The sequence below is a fragment of the Solea solea genome, chromosome 11 (assembly GCF_958295425.1).
Source record: "Solea solea chromosome 11, fSolSol10.1, whole genome shotgun sequence".
NCBI lineage: Eukaryota > Metazoa > Chordata > Actinopteri > Pleuronectiformes > Soleidae > Solea > Solea solea.
Genome location: NC_081144.1, coordinates 4,567,353 through 4,584,041, shown reverse-complemented (window position 1 = coordinate 4,584,041; position 16,689 = coordinate 4,567,353). Strand labels below are relative to the sequence as shown.

General features: G+C 38.7%; 1 protein-coding gene across 3 annotated transcripts in view; it reads left to right on the top strand.

Moving 5' to 3' along the window:
• si:ch73-181d5.4 (uncharacterized) overlaps positions 1-16,689 on the top strand; it is a 30,548-nt gene that overhangs the window by 3,819 nt on the left and 10,040 nt on the right. For 2 of the 3 annotated variants that reach the window (XM_058643861.1, XM_058643862.1), the window contains exons 6-10: positions 309-492; positions 14,953-15,472; positions 15,575-15,734; positions 16,292-16,408; positions 16,518-16,640. In XM_058643861.1, the coding sequence (XP_058499844.1) occupies positions 309-492; positions 14,953-15,472; positions 15,575-15,734; positions 16,292-16,408; positions 16,518-16,640 (1,104 nt within the window). The remainder of the gene's footprint in view (positions 1-308; positions 493-14,952; positions 15,473-15,574; positions 15,735-16,291; positions 16,409-16,517; positions 16,641-16,689) is intronic. The other variant, XM_058643863.1, reaches the window with a different exon arrangement.

Sequence of the window (16,689 nt, the reverse complement as noted above, 5' to 3'; positions counted from 1 at the left end):
TTTGACATATGTGCCTCTGTTTGAGCTTTGTGAACAGAAACAACGTTACATTTGTCTGCGGAGTAGTTCATCTGCACAGCAGCAGTGCATGGGCATAACTTTTTGTCACATTTCTTTGCGTTTTCAGTCATACTCCAATCTGTTAGCTGTCGTCTCACTTTACCAGTGCATTGTTGCTGTTGTCTGTCTTGATGGCAGTATATGTTCAGTTGGGTCTTTTTCAGTCTACGTTTGAGATGTGTGAAAATACAGTATGAAACCCCAAGTTTTGAGTGTCTGTTTTTGACCTGTGTGTATTTGTGTCACAGGTTCAGAGGTCAGTTAGGATGTCCAAGAGGTTAGCTCAAAAGGCAGAGGAAGAAGGTGGAGAGGAGGAGGCGATGGAGAAAGATGACGGAGGAAGTAAGGAGGCTGCATCTCCCGTAGCCTGCGACCCCAGTCGCTCAGAAGTTCAGACCACTTCCACACCATCACCTATGTTAAACACAACGTGTATGTACCATTCACTACTCATACACATTCAAACCACACAGCAGTTCAAACACCAATTATCTCTCGTCATACAAGCAATTACGCATTCTGCCTCGCTCTGGGATGGCTGATAAGTAGCAGGGGTCAGCAGTGGGTAAGTATGTCCACTTTTATAGTTCCTTTGATGAAGCTCAATGTCCTAAATGTTTTGACAAAACCAGTCAGGATTCCAATATTCAACAAAACAAACTCACTTAAACACGTTCCATTGCTGGAAACGGTTGAAAAGGCAACACAGCCGCTTTATGCGTGTTTGTGTGTAGGTTGTTACTGTGTAGGCAGGGGTTTTCTACATGTGGTATCCATGGATTCAAGCACTGACTCCATGTTCAGTTGGTCTGGAAGTGTTTCGCAAACTCAAAGGTTCGCACTGAAAAACATAAATGAATATATCATTCACTGAATGATGAACACAAATTCAAGGAAGTGTTAGTTGTTAAAAATAGAGTTCAGAAAAAATGCATGGGTTTCTAACATTTATATATGCATTTATATATATATGTATGAAGCATAACATACACAAAAATCACTCTTTAACTCCCTTTGTAGATGTTAACACATTTTGAGATGGTGCCTTTTAACTCTGAAGCTCAGTTAAAAGGCACTGTTAGATGCTGTTGCTGTGGAAAGATGGTTGTGCATGTGCAAAAAAAAGTACAGCCTTTAGGCACCTGGGTGATTACTCTCGATCTGATCACACAAGTATTTTGGTACGTGTTATACACAGCGCTGATTGCACACTTTACTGTGGACTTCATACAACATGCTTAAGGGCTTATTTACTAAAATGACAGCATGAATGAAACGGGTGATATGAAACCATACGTTTCTGTTGTCTTTCATGATTTTTAAACACACCGTAAAAAAATAAGGGTTTCAGTACGTCTTGTTTGGAGATATCAAACCGACACATGCATCAAACCTCTCGTGACTTCTAAGTACCACTGGTTTTTGCGATGCTTGCTTAATGTCATCATGCTCAAACCTTATGGTTTTGCTGATGCATCTCAACTTTTGTAGCTTTGTTGGCAGTTGCATAAAACATTGCGTGCAGTGATCGATACACACGATCACCTGTCCCTGTCCGTGTGTTACACAAACAATTTTCCAGGTCTGAGGTACCTGTGGAACTCCTTTTCACACCATCAACTCTCTTGATGTTGCAACTTTCAGTGCCTAAATCACAAACACTCCACACACAAATCCACAGTTATCGACCAGTTGTTACACAAACACACCATTACCAGAGCAGATGGGGATCCCAAATGACTTGGGACTGAGCTTTTGCTATGGTGGAGGACAAGTTGACTTCCTGCTGCTGCAGAAGGGGCTTGAGGATTCACCAGTGCAGATGGAAGAAAGATGTTCCACCAAGACTCCGCCCAACAGCAAGAATGAGATGTGTTTAAAAAAAAAAAAAGAACCATTCCCCCTGAACTCCTGAGGAAAGTCCTCACTGCACAGCAAAGGAAGAAACTGCTTTACAGCTCACCATACACGCATACAGCGCTGAGAGATGAAAGAATCTGTGGGACTGTTTGATCTACTTTTTTTGAAATAGATCAAACGGTATGAATACAGCACATGCCCCTTACATTCTGAATCCCCACCTCTTCACATTCACCCCACATATCTTCATTTTCCTACAAAAACAGTTCGACCACAAACAGCATCTTTTTTTATTATAGAATATTGAAACGTAAAAAATCACACTTAATGTGGTTTTCTTTGTATACCGGCACTTTTTCATTTTAATCCTTGTGTGAAATTTCAAACACTTCACCTGAATCTTACCTTTTAAAAATATGCTCCATGAAACAAAACACAGCATAATGATAAATACAACAGGAATCGTGTTTGTGCAGATACTTTTCAGTTAAACAATGCAGCGGGCAATTATTTCTCATTTAAATTAAGAAGCCTAAATTGAAACATTAAAAAAAGTACCATATTTGCATGAACTGTTACAAATTTAAACTTTAAACTTCACTTCTGGGTGAACACACTACACAAGACCCTCTAACCTACACAACAAAGGAAAGGAGGAATCACATTTCAAAGGTTCCCCGTGGAGTGTTTTTTTTTTTTTTTTTTTACCTCCAGCAGCTCCATGGAGCTGTTTTTCCCAGTTTTGTTTGTCAAAGCCACACACGACGACGCTCACGCACATGTGCACACAGGGTGATGCAAAGCACAGTTCTGTCTCTGGTTTCACACTATTCCTCTGATCTGATCACCACACCAACATATGCTGCATTGTGCCAGCAAATACGGAGAAGAAGAGTACCGCAAGCTAGTAAACATGGATATAAACAATGCTGCTTTTAAAATATTAAACATCTTGGCTTTGCAAATATTTGATGAGGGCGGAAATGCGTTCATGAAGTTTTTGAAACCCCCAGGATACACAGTGTTTGGAGGAGCAGCAGTGAATGTGAAAATAACTTGTTTTTGTTTACAAGACAAAGCAATCACACAGAGCACCTTTAAGTTTGTGGAGTTATGGTGGCAAAATCCCCACATTTCTCTCGGTATTCATACAAACTCACCAACAACGATGAATAGTTTTGTTATCTCAGTCATTTCTGTGGTTTCCCTGGATCATGAGCAATGTGCAGATTCTCCTCCTTTTCAAGTTTGCGCAACTTGTCAACAAGAGTGGAATTTCAATCTTCAGTGATGACATTTGTTCTGCAGGCCGACATCAGTATCGCACAACTGAGAGATCGCACAACTGCATCACCCATTTAGTTTCACAACAATTAGACAACTCACATCTTTATCATTCACTTAAGCCTGCAAGCATACTAATGACACACAAGCGTTGCCTCGAGGTATTGGGCATTTTGGCTGCATTTGCACTGCATGGTGGACGTGACCAAATTGTGATCTTTTCCCCCCATATGGCACAAATCAGATATGACCCAGGAAGGTGTAAGCAGGAAAAAAAAAAGCACATCTGTGGAAATAAATTGACCAGTTCAGTGGAGGACGAGGGCTCAACCCATTGGACTTGTGCTGAGGTTTCATGCCATCACTTACGTTTTGGCTTAACCATGTCCAGTTCAGTAGCCAAGCCCACCCCCTGTATGTTCTCTCCCCAATTGTTAACCCGAGTAAATGCAGATTTCAGATATGGGTTACTTTTCAGAGGCAATGTTGGGATGTCCTCAAAAAGTCCAATCTAGGCAGCACATTGGATTTGAGCATACGGACCTGCAGTTTAAATTCAGCCTTTGTGGCCTGTTTCATGTCGTAGTAGTCCAAGCTGATTGGCCTATTTCAGGATTTAATAGTTAATCAGCTGTGTGCAGTAATTGGATCCTTGTACTCAACTTGGACTTGTTGAGTCATGACAACGTCATGTCGTATTAGTTGGCTATTAAATGTTTGCATTTAGATTTGGGCGATATTAGCAATTTGAGGAGGCGGTTCAAAGCTGTTGTGAAAGAACAATAGGCCTTTTATACAAAAGTAGCACAGCTACCATGAAAGCGGTGACAATACTGCACAATCTCCTCTGCTTTCGTCGGTTCTCCACTTATCAAAGACGGCTTCTTTCCCTGTTTTGAAAAGCAAAGAAGAGTCCACGCTATAGCGCAACTTCACAACTATCGTTGTTGTTGTAGCTATATGGTAGCGCACGGGATGTGACGCCATATAGTCTGCTGCTGGAAATTTTTGCACATGAAGAGAGGCAGGTGATGTAAGGGGGGGATGACCAGGTTTAAATGCATTTGTTGAGGTGCTGTCCCATCGCTATTTGATCAAAGAAAATACATTCTATTGCCAGGTGTAAAGGGGCCCCTGGGTATAGAAATATTCAGGTTCTATCTTGGATTAAACTGTTTCTCCAGCTCTCTCACACTCACTCAATGAAGTTGATTCAGAGTGAACTGTGCTTGCTCGCAACTTGAATGTGCAAATGCCAAATTAGCAAGTGTTAGTTCAAATATTGTTTTTTGTGCTAGGTGCATTTTTCCAAACAAAAACGACTACAGCATTGGTTTGACGTCCAACAACGTCATAATTGTTTTCCCATGTTTTTAGCCATCACACAGATACTTTGGTGAACATCCACACAGATCTCTCTAAATATCTTTTTATAGTATAGAAAATAAACGTACCTGTCAAGTGACAGAGGGTTAGGTAACTAGCAACTAGTTTCAGCAATTCTTTGTCCACAGACTAAACTCGTACTAATACAGCAGTCCATCAGAACCCTGGTTGGTCCACATTTCAGCTGCCTCTGGTTGTAACCCCATGGAGCCAATGAGCCTCTGAATGTGCATCTTTTATGTGCTCTTGGGAGAAAACCTAGACTAAGCTGTTGGCTCAGCAGGCAGAGGTCACGTCTCCAGCTGCTGTGTTTCAGGCTCTCACAGGTTCTCAGTGATGGTTGAGGTCAGGAGATGTAAGCTGACACAGCATCTGCTAACCAGCAGTCGTCAGGGCAGGGTACTCTGACAGAGAGGTCTTCTCTTGATGAACGGAGGCGTGGCACACATGACATCATTGAACTCAGGAGGCAAAGTGTGGCATTTGTCTCAGAGCGATACTGTATCGGGATCTTTTAAACATGACAGGAGTGGATACTTCTTTTGCAGGACCTCAGAGTGTACAGCCTGTCATCCTCATTGTCAGTGGCAAGTTGTAAGTTTTGGTGCTAGTCAAAAAGCAGAAGACGTTTGACATATCCGTGAAGGATGAAACCCATTGTTATACCTTTCTAAAATGTGCATTTTCCATGAGTATATAAAATATAATTTCCACATAGCTTGTAACAAAATGTCCCTCATTTTTAAGTGTCAAAACCTACCCTAAATCTGTCAAAACCAAAAAAAAGAGGAAATACACTATTTATACATTTATAGTTATGCCAGAGTTCTCCTCTTGATGAATAGTCACGGACATTTTAGCCATTTATGATTTTGTCATATCTGCCCAGTACTTAGAGTTTATTGAAATTGTGTGTGTGAGACTTTGCACACTTCTTGCTCTCCAACACCCACACATAATATGTGAGTAGAAACTCATCCTCGATGATGACCCTCTCAGTTCTTCTATCTGTGTTTTTGACTTCCACAGTTAGTGGGATGATAAAAAAAAACATGCATAAGCAGCACACTGATCAAATACAACTTCTTGTCTATACAACAAGCACTAACTGAATCCTTTTTTCTATAGAGTATAAGGAGTGAATGAATGTGACTGATTGTATTAGATCAGGGACGTCAGCTGAGTGGGCAGTCCTTCAGCGGGGCAAAGTATGTGTTTGCATTCACAATCTGCAGTCAGATCTAAAATGGATCCTCAGTAACTTTTTTTGTGTGTGTTCACACCTCTACTTAGAGCTGTCCACTTAGAATCAGATCAGAGTCATTTTGAGCTGTCTACTTTCTATACCACAGGGACGCTGTTCAGACGTAAATTATTGTTACAGATGGGTGGTATTGGATTCATTAACTTAACTCTATAGTTACTATTTTTATTAATAGTTTATGGTTGGAGCATTTGGAGTTGAAGCCTTTTTTCTTACCTAAACTGTTTTTTTTCGGTCTTCCTCCTGTCTCTGCATTCACTTGAAATCTTGAGCTTTATTAGGAGGATCACTGCCACACTTTGCTCATAGAGCATCTGGTTTTGTGACACAACACAAGCACACACTGATACCTCCATCTTTGTAAAAGCCTTGTTAGCCCGTGACTGGTCTGAAGTAACTGGACTGGACAAAGTCTCCTCTCATCAGTTTCCCCACTGGAATAATTTAAGTCACCTCAACTGACAGATCCCCCCCCCCCCCCCCCCCCCCCCGAGTGTTGGGAGCGTGCACATCGTGTTTGGCTTTCCATTTGTGTAATGGTTTTGGAATGGCAAGGTCATAAACTGGATCATGCAAAACCACTAAATAAGGTCTGAGTGAGACTCTCACGGAGTCAAAGCAGCGCGAGAAGCGTGGCATGCATAACAGTTTTCCATTTCCACAACTTGCAATGCAAATCCACTCGTATATTTCTATATCACAATGATTACTGCCCTTACACAAACATCTGTCATTATACATTACATGGGATGTCAATTTTTCCAAAACCTCAAAAATAACTTCTCTTTATCCATAATGTAGTCAATCTCTCATCTTGATTAACCAATTACTAGCATTAGAGTAAACTGAATTTCTGTCGACATAGTACAGTGGGAACTTTGTTGCAGTGTGACCACATGATGTAGTGTAACTTGCACGAGGAAGTTTGCTTTGATCTGGTTTGTGTTCACTGGAGCAACATGTTGGATCTGATTCTCTACCCTTTGTTTCAAATGCTCACTGGTCATCTTCAGCTTTTGAAAGTGAGTTAAAGGTTATTATGTCTGGATTAAACAAATACATTGACTATTGCCTCTGAAAGGTGCTGCTAATAATTTCACAACATCCATTCTTGTATTTTCTCCATGGAAGTTTCTTTTTGCCCCTCTCTTTTCTCATTAGTAACATATCTCCATGTTGTGATTGTAAACCTGAATTTCTTCAGCATGTTTTTTTGTTGTGCTTTACTTTGAGTAACTTTCAAGCATTTAATTGTGAAACATGAGCGCCCTCTACTGGCTTAACAGATAACATGCAGCCAAAGAGAACAACTCCTTGAATCCCTAGTATTCTACGCAGTGTGGGAGATTATCCAGGTTGTAGGGCCCAAAACAACGTCGATTGCTGCGTGTGTGCACACATTCAAGCACGGAAACAACTGAGCAAACACAGAAAAGAGAAAAAGGGTGACTTGGTTTGTTTGTCCCAACTGTGGTCACATTCATACACGAAGAAGTCTGCTCATTAATTCAGCTTTAAGTAAAGTACTGTAACATGTTCATTTACACTATCAGACCAAAACAGTCATAGCTAATTATAATATCTGCAAATACAACTAAATCCTAATACATCTAAAGGTCCAATGTGTAGAATTGAGGTGAAATTATTCAGTGAAGGTACAATTGTACTCCCATCACCTATGAATTGTTTTCATTATCCCAGAGTTATAGCCTTTGATGTTTATACAGTAGACAGGTCAACTCTAAAGATGCAGCTATTTTGAACCATATTACAATATCCTTTTATATTACATTGGTTCTCCAACACACCTGGAAGGGAAGGCTGAGGTGAGGGATTTTCAGCTGCAACAAGCAACAATATATATTGCTAAATTTTACGATGCGTAGCTTAAAGAAATGGGAAAATAATTACTGGTCAATGTACAATATTCATCTTCTATAACTTTTTTTTCTCCCTTTCATGTTGAATTCCTTGATACGTAGTAGTGATTATCTTTTCAGCTACAATTTTCATGCAACATTTCTCAGACTTTGGGATAGAACTATTAAAATAAACCATCTGCTGAATGAGCCATGAAAAACAACTACTGTTATACATGATAGACAGTTATTATGATTTTAGTGATTAATGTACATGCAGTGTAGAAATATGGTTGCAGTTAGGTAGTAGTTTGAGGCAAATCAAATCTGCTGAAAAGTGTGAGTTACTTCTAGCAAGAAAAAACCTGAATTCATGCAGCGTCTTGGCTTGTCGGAATACGTGAATGTTTTACTGAGAGATGGGATGTGGGGATTATGAGTTTATCTTGCAGAGGACAAAATGGCAGGAAAAGGGCAAAGGTTGCTTTAATAATGCTTTAATAAAAATTATGAAGTAAAATGGAGATGGTGTTTGTAGTTAAATTAAATTAAACTAAATTAAATTAAATTAAATTAAATTAAATTAATAAATTAGGTATTCCAGTACTATTATGTTTCATTTAACAGTACTTTCACATGTTTGCCACATTTAATTTGTACCATGGAAGTGTTTCATAGCAGTTATATACAGAGAATTAATGGATTTGACTCCATTAATGTGAAATTCCTTGTTATGTGAAGGCTGCTAGGATGCTGGCAGTGATCAAGTTGACATGTGGTTGATGTGAAGTTTAAGTTGAATCTCCCAAAACATCCTGGAGGTAATGGTGGTCACGGCGATGTGATGGGTGAATATTTTATAGCAATAAAATTCACAACATATAGTCTATCCTCTGTATCAAACAATATAAAGCTTTAAGGTCCAATGTTTAACATTTAGAATGATTTATTTGTAGGAGCTGTATATCCCACCCATTACTATGTTTATAAAAATGTCTAATTGCTTTAAAAAGAACCTCTTATATGTAGTTTATGCAAAGGCCTTGCTTTTTATGGAGGACGCTATCTTGCACTGCTGTGTTTCTCCTGCAGTCTGAATTTAAAAAAACAGTGCCTGCTTTTTTCATTTTGCAGCAGAAGCTTACGGCACAAATGAAGAAGAATAACATCCTTTCTGGTGTGCAAAATGGCACTGTAGTACCCCAATGTGCTTGGGAAAGGGAGGAGTGAGCGGAGTACTCCTCCTCCCTTTGTTCCCATCTGCAGTCTCTCCACTAGATGTCACTGATTCTTACACACTGGATCTGTAAGCACAAATAGCTTAAATAAGGACACTGCATATCAGTAAGAATATAAGACTTTTGTACCAATTAATGAGTGTTTAGATTATATGACACACATAGGTACGCTTGTTTCTTCCTCATCAAACGCACCCACATATACGAACAAAATAGCATAACAATACAAAAATAAAATGTGTTTTTTCTCCATACTTGTTTTATATGAAGAAAATGACTTGCTTGTATACTCCTCCCTCCCTCTCTTCCTTCCCCAAGTTTATTCAGGGTTTTCATTCATAGTTGGACTCTGCTTGTCAGTGGCCTAAAGCAGAGGGGAAATGTTCGCCTGATGACGCAGTAAACCTGCATCGTTCTCTGACTTCCTTTATCCAGTATTATATAAATATGTAGGGTAATCCTTCCGCATGGGAGCGTGTGTCCTTAATTTATTTGATTTTATTTAGTTTAGCTTTTTAGTCTGCATTGAATTTTACAGGTTTATGTATACTACATGGACATTGTTAAGCTGTAGCATGGTGGCAAATAAAAATAACAAAAAAGTACCTTTATTGAAATATTGGCTTTATGTTTTTGCTAAATTTTTGGAAGCCATTACGCTGCTGCTGTATAATATTTTGGCCCTGGAAATAATATTTAGACCTCACATAGACATTTATCGTAATGCTTGACCAGCCCAGTACCATTAAATTAACATTAGTAATTGATGGCAAATTATTTACTGTCACTGTTGATTAACTGATATTTTTATGTCCATTTTATGTCCATCAGGTTTGTTTAAAAGGGAGTTTTGTTCTCTCCACTGTTGCCAAGTGCTTGCTCATTGTGTTCCATGCATAGTTGCTGAATCTTGGATAATGTCTCTCAGATCAAACTGCTGAGAGAGCATATTCAAGGGTCAGCTCAGATTGAGCGCTTCATAAATAAAGAAAGAGGGTCCTGGTTGAGATGGTTTGGCCACGTGTAGAGGAGAGACGATGAATATATTGGTCCAGAAATGCAGCTTGTTTTGACAAAAACACTATGAAGTAAGGCTGCAACTAACAACTATTTTGTCCATTTATAGTTTAGTTTGGTCCATAAAATCAATCAGTGTTTCCCAAACCTCACAATAATGATGTACTCAAATGTCAATCAAAATGATTTACTTTGGAGCAAAGAAACAAGAAAATATTCACATTTAAGAAGCTGGAAAAAATCAGAGAGCTTTTTAAAAATGATGAAGGAAACACTCAAACTGATTTGTCAACTGCCAAATAATTGATTTAGTAATTGATTAATAATGCGTTAAACGTTTCAGCCTTACAATGTAGACTATGAGACAGCACCAGATGTGTGTATTTGTTCTTTTTCAGTGCCTCTGTAGATCATGTAAGCCTCTATATGGGAAGCTGGTGTGAGTGGACTCTTCAAACCACCCTGTGGGTCAGTGTTTAGCTTAAAGTCCCAGCTACATGGTCTTGCTATGTTTAGATGATTTTTCTGAGGTTCCTCTGTTGCATTTCAGATTTATTTGAGCTGGATATGATCTACAGGTGCTTCACTGTTCTTTTAAAGTTCTCATGCAGGGTTGCGAACTCAAATGACCTGGGGGCCAATGAGTGTCTATTCTGGTCAGGAGGGGGCCGGTCTAGAGAACAAAAAGTTGAGGAAAAAAAACAATTGCTCAGTAGCACAAGCTTAAAATTAAAACACAATATTGCATCGCGATATCACACGTATACTTCGTAATACTATTTATGATGCAAAATGAATATATTAATATCAAAAACAGACAATAATAATTTGGACAACTGTAATTAAAACACCAAACTAGGACCGCCCGCAGTAATGATAGGGCCCTCGCGTCCCCCACGCAAATCGGGGAGTGCAGCAGTCCCCTGACCTCACTTTTGAATCCACAAAACCTTTCAACAACTTTTCGACTTTGATGTGTCTAGCTCATTTATGTTGGGTGCAAATTGCCACAATGGACACCTAGAATTCAAAAAGGCAGGCTTCCTGTTGAGTTGAGGCCATGGTTACTATCAACTTTTTTGTGTGTCTTGGTCTATAACATCTTCCCACCAAGTTTCGGGAAATTCGGTGGAACTCAACGTATGCCGAAGTTATGGGGCACTTCCTGTTTCGTGCCCAGGGTTGCTGTGGCCACGCCATTTTTGAATCCGCAAAACCTTTCAACAACTTTTTACCTTTGATGTGTCTAGTACAAATTGGCACATTTTTTATGTAACAAACGCGCTAGGACGAGTTTGCTCATTTACGTGACCAGAAAGCGTGGTCCCTAACAAGCTTATTTATATATGTAATTGAATGTTGTATGTAATACATTTAATAATGTGATAATTATGACTGAATGTCTTATTATTACTGTTATAAAAACATTGCTAGCAAACATATATTATATTATATTCTGTCGCTGGCAGCTGTGCCTCAGCTACACACTGTTTAAAAGAAGGTGAGGTCGTGGGCCATGTTTTTATTATAACATGATATTTAAGTGGGGGGCTGCATGTAATCAATTGGCGGGGCGCATGTGGCCTGTGGGTAAAATTCAGATGATGAAATAACATTTTTAACCCCATTGTGTCACATGGCCTATACAATATTTAGTCAGGAATTTATTATTTATTATTATTAAAACCAGAAATTTGCTTGTGACTGGAGGGGTTGCTAGTGACTATAACAGACCGGGAAGACAAACCTGGTAATCCATTAATAAAATAAGAAGTATAAGTAAAACAATTAAGTTAAAAACAATAAATCAAATTATGTAGAAATGTATGTGTAAGTCAAAAAGTATTTAAAAGCAGGAACAGTGAGCAACAATCAAAGTAAATGTTTTAAGTGTTCTGAAAACACAAAAAACTTTGTTCCACTTGTTTGGTGCAACAAATAAAAGGTAGTTTACCAAGCTCAGTGTGGACTTGGGGAGTTTCAAAATGCATTAAGTGGTGTGAGTGTGTTTGGTGGCAGAAGGATTTTGGTTTTAAGATAGTTGAGGTTGGACGTTAGTAGGCCTAACAATGCTTTGTACATTAAAATGAGATGGTGTCTGTCCCTTAGGTCACAGTGATGAGTTCTGAAGCAATTATGACTATGGTCTACTGTGTCAAGAGGTTTCAATGTGGATGGGCCTGCCTGCATGGAAACACTGTCACAATAGTCCATAACTGACATTGTTGTTTAGTAAGTAATTTTAATAAAACATTTTTTTAGTTTTCTATAGAAACTTGACCATATTCCATAACGGCAAGGCTGCTTTATTTGTATGGCACATTTCATTCACAAGGGCAACTCAATGTAATGTGCTTTACATAAAAGTACAAATTACAAATTGGAAAAGAAGTACAGAATAGTAAAAAGAGAGAAAGAAAATGTGATAGTGCAGCATAAAACCATCATTTACTCTAAAATTAATTAAAAAAAATTAATAGAATGTAAAGTGCAGAAGATTAAAATGTAAAATGCTTTAAAAGAGCTCAATCTTGAGCATATGAGATAAGCATTGTTTTATTACCTGGATTTAAAAATATTAACATTTGGTGCTGATTTCGGTTTCATTGGTGGCTCGTTCCACTTGTGTGCAGCGTAACGACTAAATGCTGCTTTGCCATATTTGGTTTGAAATCTGGGCTCGACTGTCTGGACAAAAGTTAGTAGATCTCAGAGCCCTATGAGGTGTATATTATTTTAATATGTCATTAATGTATTGTGGACCTAAACCATTTATTGGTTTGTAGACTAGCAGCAGAACTTTGAAGTCTATTCTATTATGACTGGAAGCCAGTGTAAAGACATTAAAACTGGAGTAATGTGGTCTGATCTTTTTGTTCTGGTTATTAAAACCCGAACGTCAGCATTCTGAATAAGTTGCAGCTGTTTAATGGCCTTTTTAGGGAGTCTTGTTCAAAGGCTGTTACAATAGCTGAACCTACTTGAGATGAAAGCACGGATTCGTTTCTCACGGTCTGTTTGGGACATAAAACCTTAGACTCTGGATATATTTTTAAGCTGATAGAAGGCTGTTTTGGTTATTGATTTGATACGACTGCTTAAATATCAGCACACCAAGGTTATGGACTTGGTCTTTGGTTTGCAGAGACCAGGACTCAAGGTATTTTCTGACAGCAGTCCGCTTGTCTTTATTGCTAAAAACAATTACCTCGGATTTCTCTTGATTTAATGTTGGTTCATCCAATTATTTCCTTGCTGTAAACAATGACACAAGGACTATATTGCACTGTAGTCATCTGAAGACTCTGCCAGCTATATCTGCACATCATCTGCATCACTATGATAGTCAAGATTAGATTTATGCAGAATGTGGCCCAGAGGCAGCATTCTGTATATAAGCTAAACAGAAGGGGCCCAAAAATCGATCTATAACTTCCCATGGTCACAAAATAACTCTGCTCGTCCAAGTAGGACCTGAACCAATCTAGGACTGTTCTGTTGAATCCTTCCCGTGTTTCCAAAGTGTTTAATAGTACGGTGTGAAAAACTTAGTTTTCTTATGAATTCATCCACATGTTTTAAATTTGAGTTCATCATCAAGCCAAATATACAGATATTTAAAGTCATGTAGGTATTTGGGTCCCATTTAGTAAAAACAGGTGCTGTTTTGATCACACATGCTTGATCTTGTAAAGAGCATACTGTATATATCGATTTATTTTTGTAACACAGTGTTTTCTAGCTGTCAGCGACTGACCACAAATCCACAAACACTTGGGTGTTCCACAACTGGTACTGGTTTTAGATGCTGACAGATTATGATGTGTGTGATTGATTGATTGATTATGCAAGTGAATTGCTCTGGTTATTATCTGGTAAGGAAAATTATTCAATTTGTGCCGCTTGCTGTCGACTGGTGTGACAGATGGAGGACAGATGTTGATATTATTAAAGAGATGAATTCTTAGAATTCCTCTTTGTTAGATAGTAATTTACTCACACAACCAACTCAACACAGAAGGTGTCGGCTGTTGTTTCCCATTTAACTGGATGTTTTGCATTTAATTGATCAGTCAAGCAGGACTTTAAATGCATCATTCAAGGTGGTGTCATATCTTATGAATGCTTTATGAAAAAAATATTCAAGTGCTGAATCACCAGATAAATAATAATAAAAAAAAACATGAATACTGGCAATTAAACAGTGACAGTCATAAATTCTAATGTCTGTAATCTTTTGACCATATCTTTCATAGTTTTGTTGATATGCATGTTTGCAAAGTCTGACTCACAGTGCTTATCAAATGTATTAGACCAACTAAGACCAAAATAAGAACACATAAATATTTCAGAAATCTTTCAAAAACTGGTTTAAAGTTAGAAATGTTATTATTTGGCAAATAAAAAACTGAATTCATCTTTTTATACCCAAATTTGAGCAACAAACCATTAAAACTATTGTTTCTGTTCAGGAGTGCAAGTAAATAACTATAATTTGGCATCCTAATCAAGAAATAATAATGTGCTTTTCTGTTTTTTCTTCTTTTGTAAAACAGTACATTTCAAAAATTCATGGCTAAAAGAATTTTTTAGCATTAAACAATTTCGGGTGAAGTGCTTCTACATACTGGTGTATTAACCATTACAGAATCATAAAAAAATATTTTGATGATTAGCAAAACTGTTAATTTACATAAATCTTACAGCGAGTGGTGATCTAATTAATATGTTAAGCACTGTATATTTTATTGAGGAATACTAAATAAAGTGTTTGCAAACATTTTCATATAAACATGGTCAACAAATTTGTTTTTAGATTTTCATCTAATGTTAGTCCTACTTTTAGATGAAAAACCAAAACCAAAAGTAATGACTTACGTATTTCATTAATATACATCTCTATGGATATAAATACTATGTGTGTATACGTACCATATTTCTATTTCTACATATTCATAAAATGCCTCATTGTTCTTCTTTCTAGCAGCTGGAAAGGACAGTGAACAGGTAGAGGCCGCCAGTGAGGCTCCACCTCCTTCAACAGAATCTCCAGGGGATACGTCCACAGATGCAGTTCCCTCTCCTCCAACTGTCACAGAGCCAGCTCCTGCACCACAGAGAGACACTCAAGAAAAAGCACAGGAGCCAGTAAGCAGTGGTTTGTCTGAGCAACAACCAGCTGAGTCCGATCCCTCAATATCAGCCACCCTGGCAAAACCTAGTTTACCTCCAGCTTCACTGTCCCCAACCACCTCCGCACCCAGACATCATGAAACGGGGGCCGTGATGGTCACTAAAACGTCATACGTCATACCAAAGAAGCAGTCTGCACCGCAGCCATCGTCCATATCAGCCACGGCATCCTCAGCCCCAGCACTGCTAAACGAAGCCCGGAACTTGCTGGTGCCTCCTGCTCCCAGTGCCCCATCCTCCAGACCCTCTCAGCCCAATAATCAGATCAGGCAGAGCATCCAGCGCTCCCTCACCGGCATTCTCTTCAAAAGGTGAGAACCATTTAATCTAAAAGTATCTGCTCGGGTTTACCTGTGATGTACAGTACAATAAGAAAAAAATCTGTGGCCTGACTTGTGTTTTTGTCTGTCAAGGGTGTGTGATTGTGAGGATTTGGAAATGACTGAGAGTGATGCTGCCAAGCTTGTCGCAAACATCGAGATGGAGATGTTCGACATATTTCGCAACACGGACAGCAAATACATGAACAAGTACAGAACTATAATGTTCAACTTGAAAGATCCAAGAAACAAGGTTTGTTCAAAGCAGCTAGAACTTTTGTTTTGTGACATACCACGTCCTTACCTAAAGTACAAGTACATCATTTAAATGTAAATGTGTGGGCGCACTAGAATATGTTCACTAGCTGTTATATCCAAAATTGCTGCAGTGCCTTTTTTCACCCTTTGTCCGAATTGCTCTGCTGTAGTTCTCAGCTCGCCTTCCTGATAGTTGATTCTGCTTTGCTTGGTCTTGTTATAAGTCAACATTCCTAAAGATTCTTAATTGGAAAGACCAGAGGCTTGTAGACATTGCTGCAGCCATGGTAACCGTGGCTGTGCTTCCACCCTAACAATCTAAGCTGGCAGACGTGTGTTACAAGGTGATGCAGACACTTTATTGCCAAAGCCTGTGAAACATATTAAACCATTCATATGAAACCATTGAATAGCCCACCTTAGGAAAGTGAAAACTCAAAATGCACAAAAATTGGCACTTAAGTATGGTAGAATGTTTTGGCATGAGGTATTTTTAAGAGCAGCTCATAGTTATTTATGTCTAAGCAAACTGTCCACTTTTGGTTTCTTCAGGGCTTACTGTATCGGGTTGTACGAGGAGAAATCGGTCCCTTCAGACTGGCAAGGATGAGCCAGAAGGATATGCAGGCTACAAAGGCACCAGAACCAAGTGCAAAAGAAACATCAGAGGTAAAGTGGTGGAGCCAACACAAATTAAGATCTAGTACTAGCACTTATCAAAAAGGTTAACAGTCTTTGTGTTAGGTGTGATTGTGTTCTGTTGCTTGTGTGTGTATAGGCTAAGAATGCAGCTGCTAAAGCACCAAGTTTGCTGCAGAAGCCTGAGGCAGTTAAGGTTGATTTGCCCAGTTTAAATCCCGCTAGACCAGAAAGAAGACCCAACAAAAGACCTGAAAACACAGTATGTCCACCTCATGTGCATTATTTAATAGTTTCTATTTTCTATATGG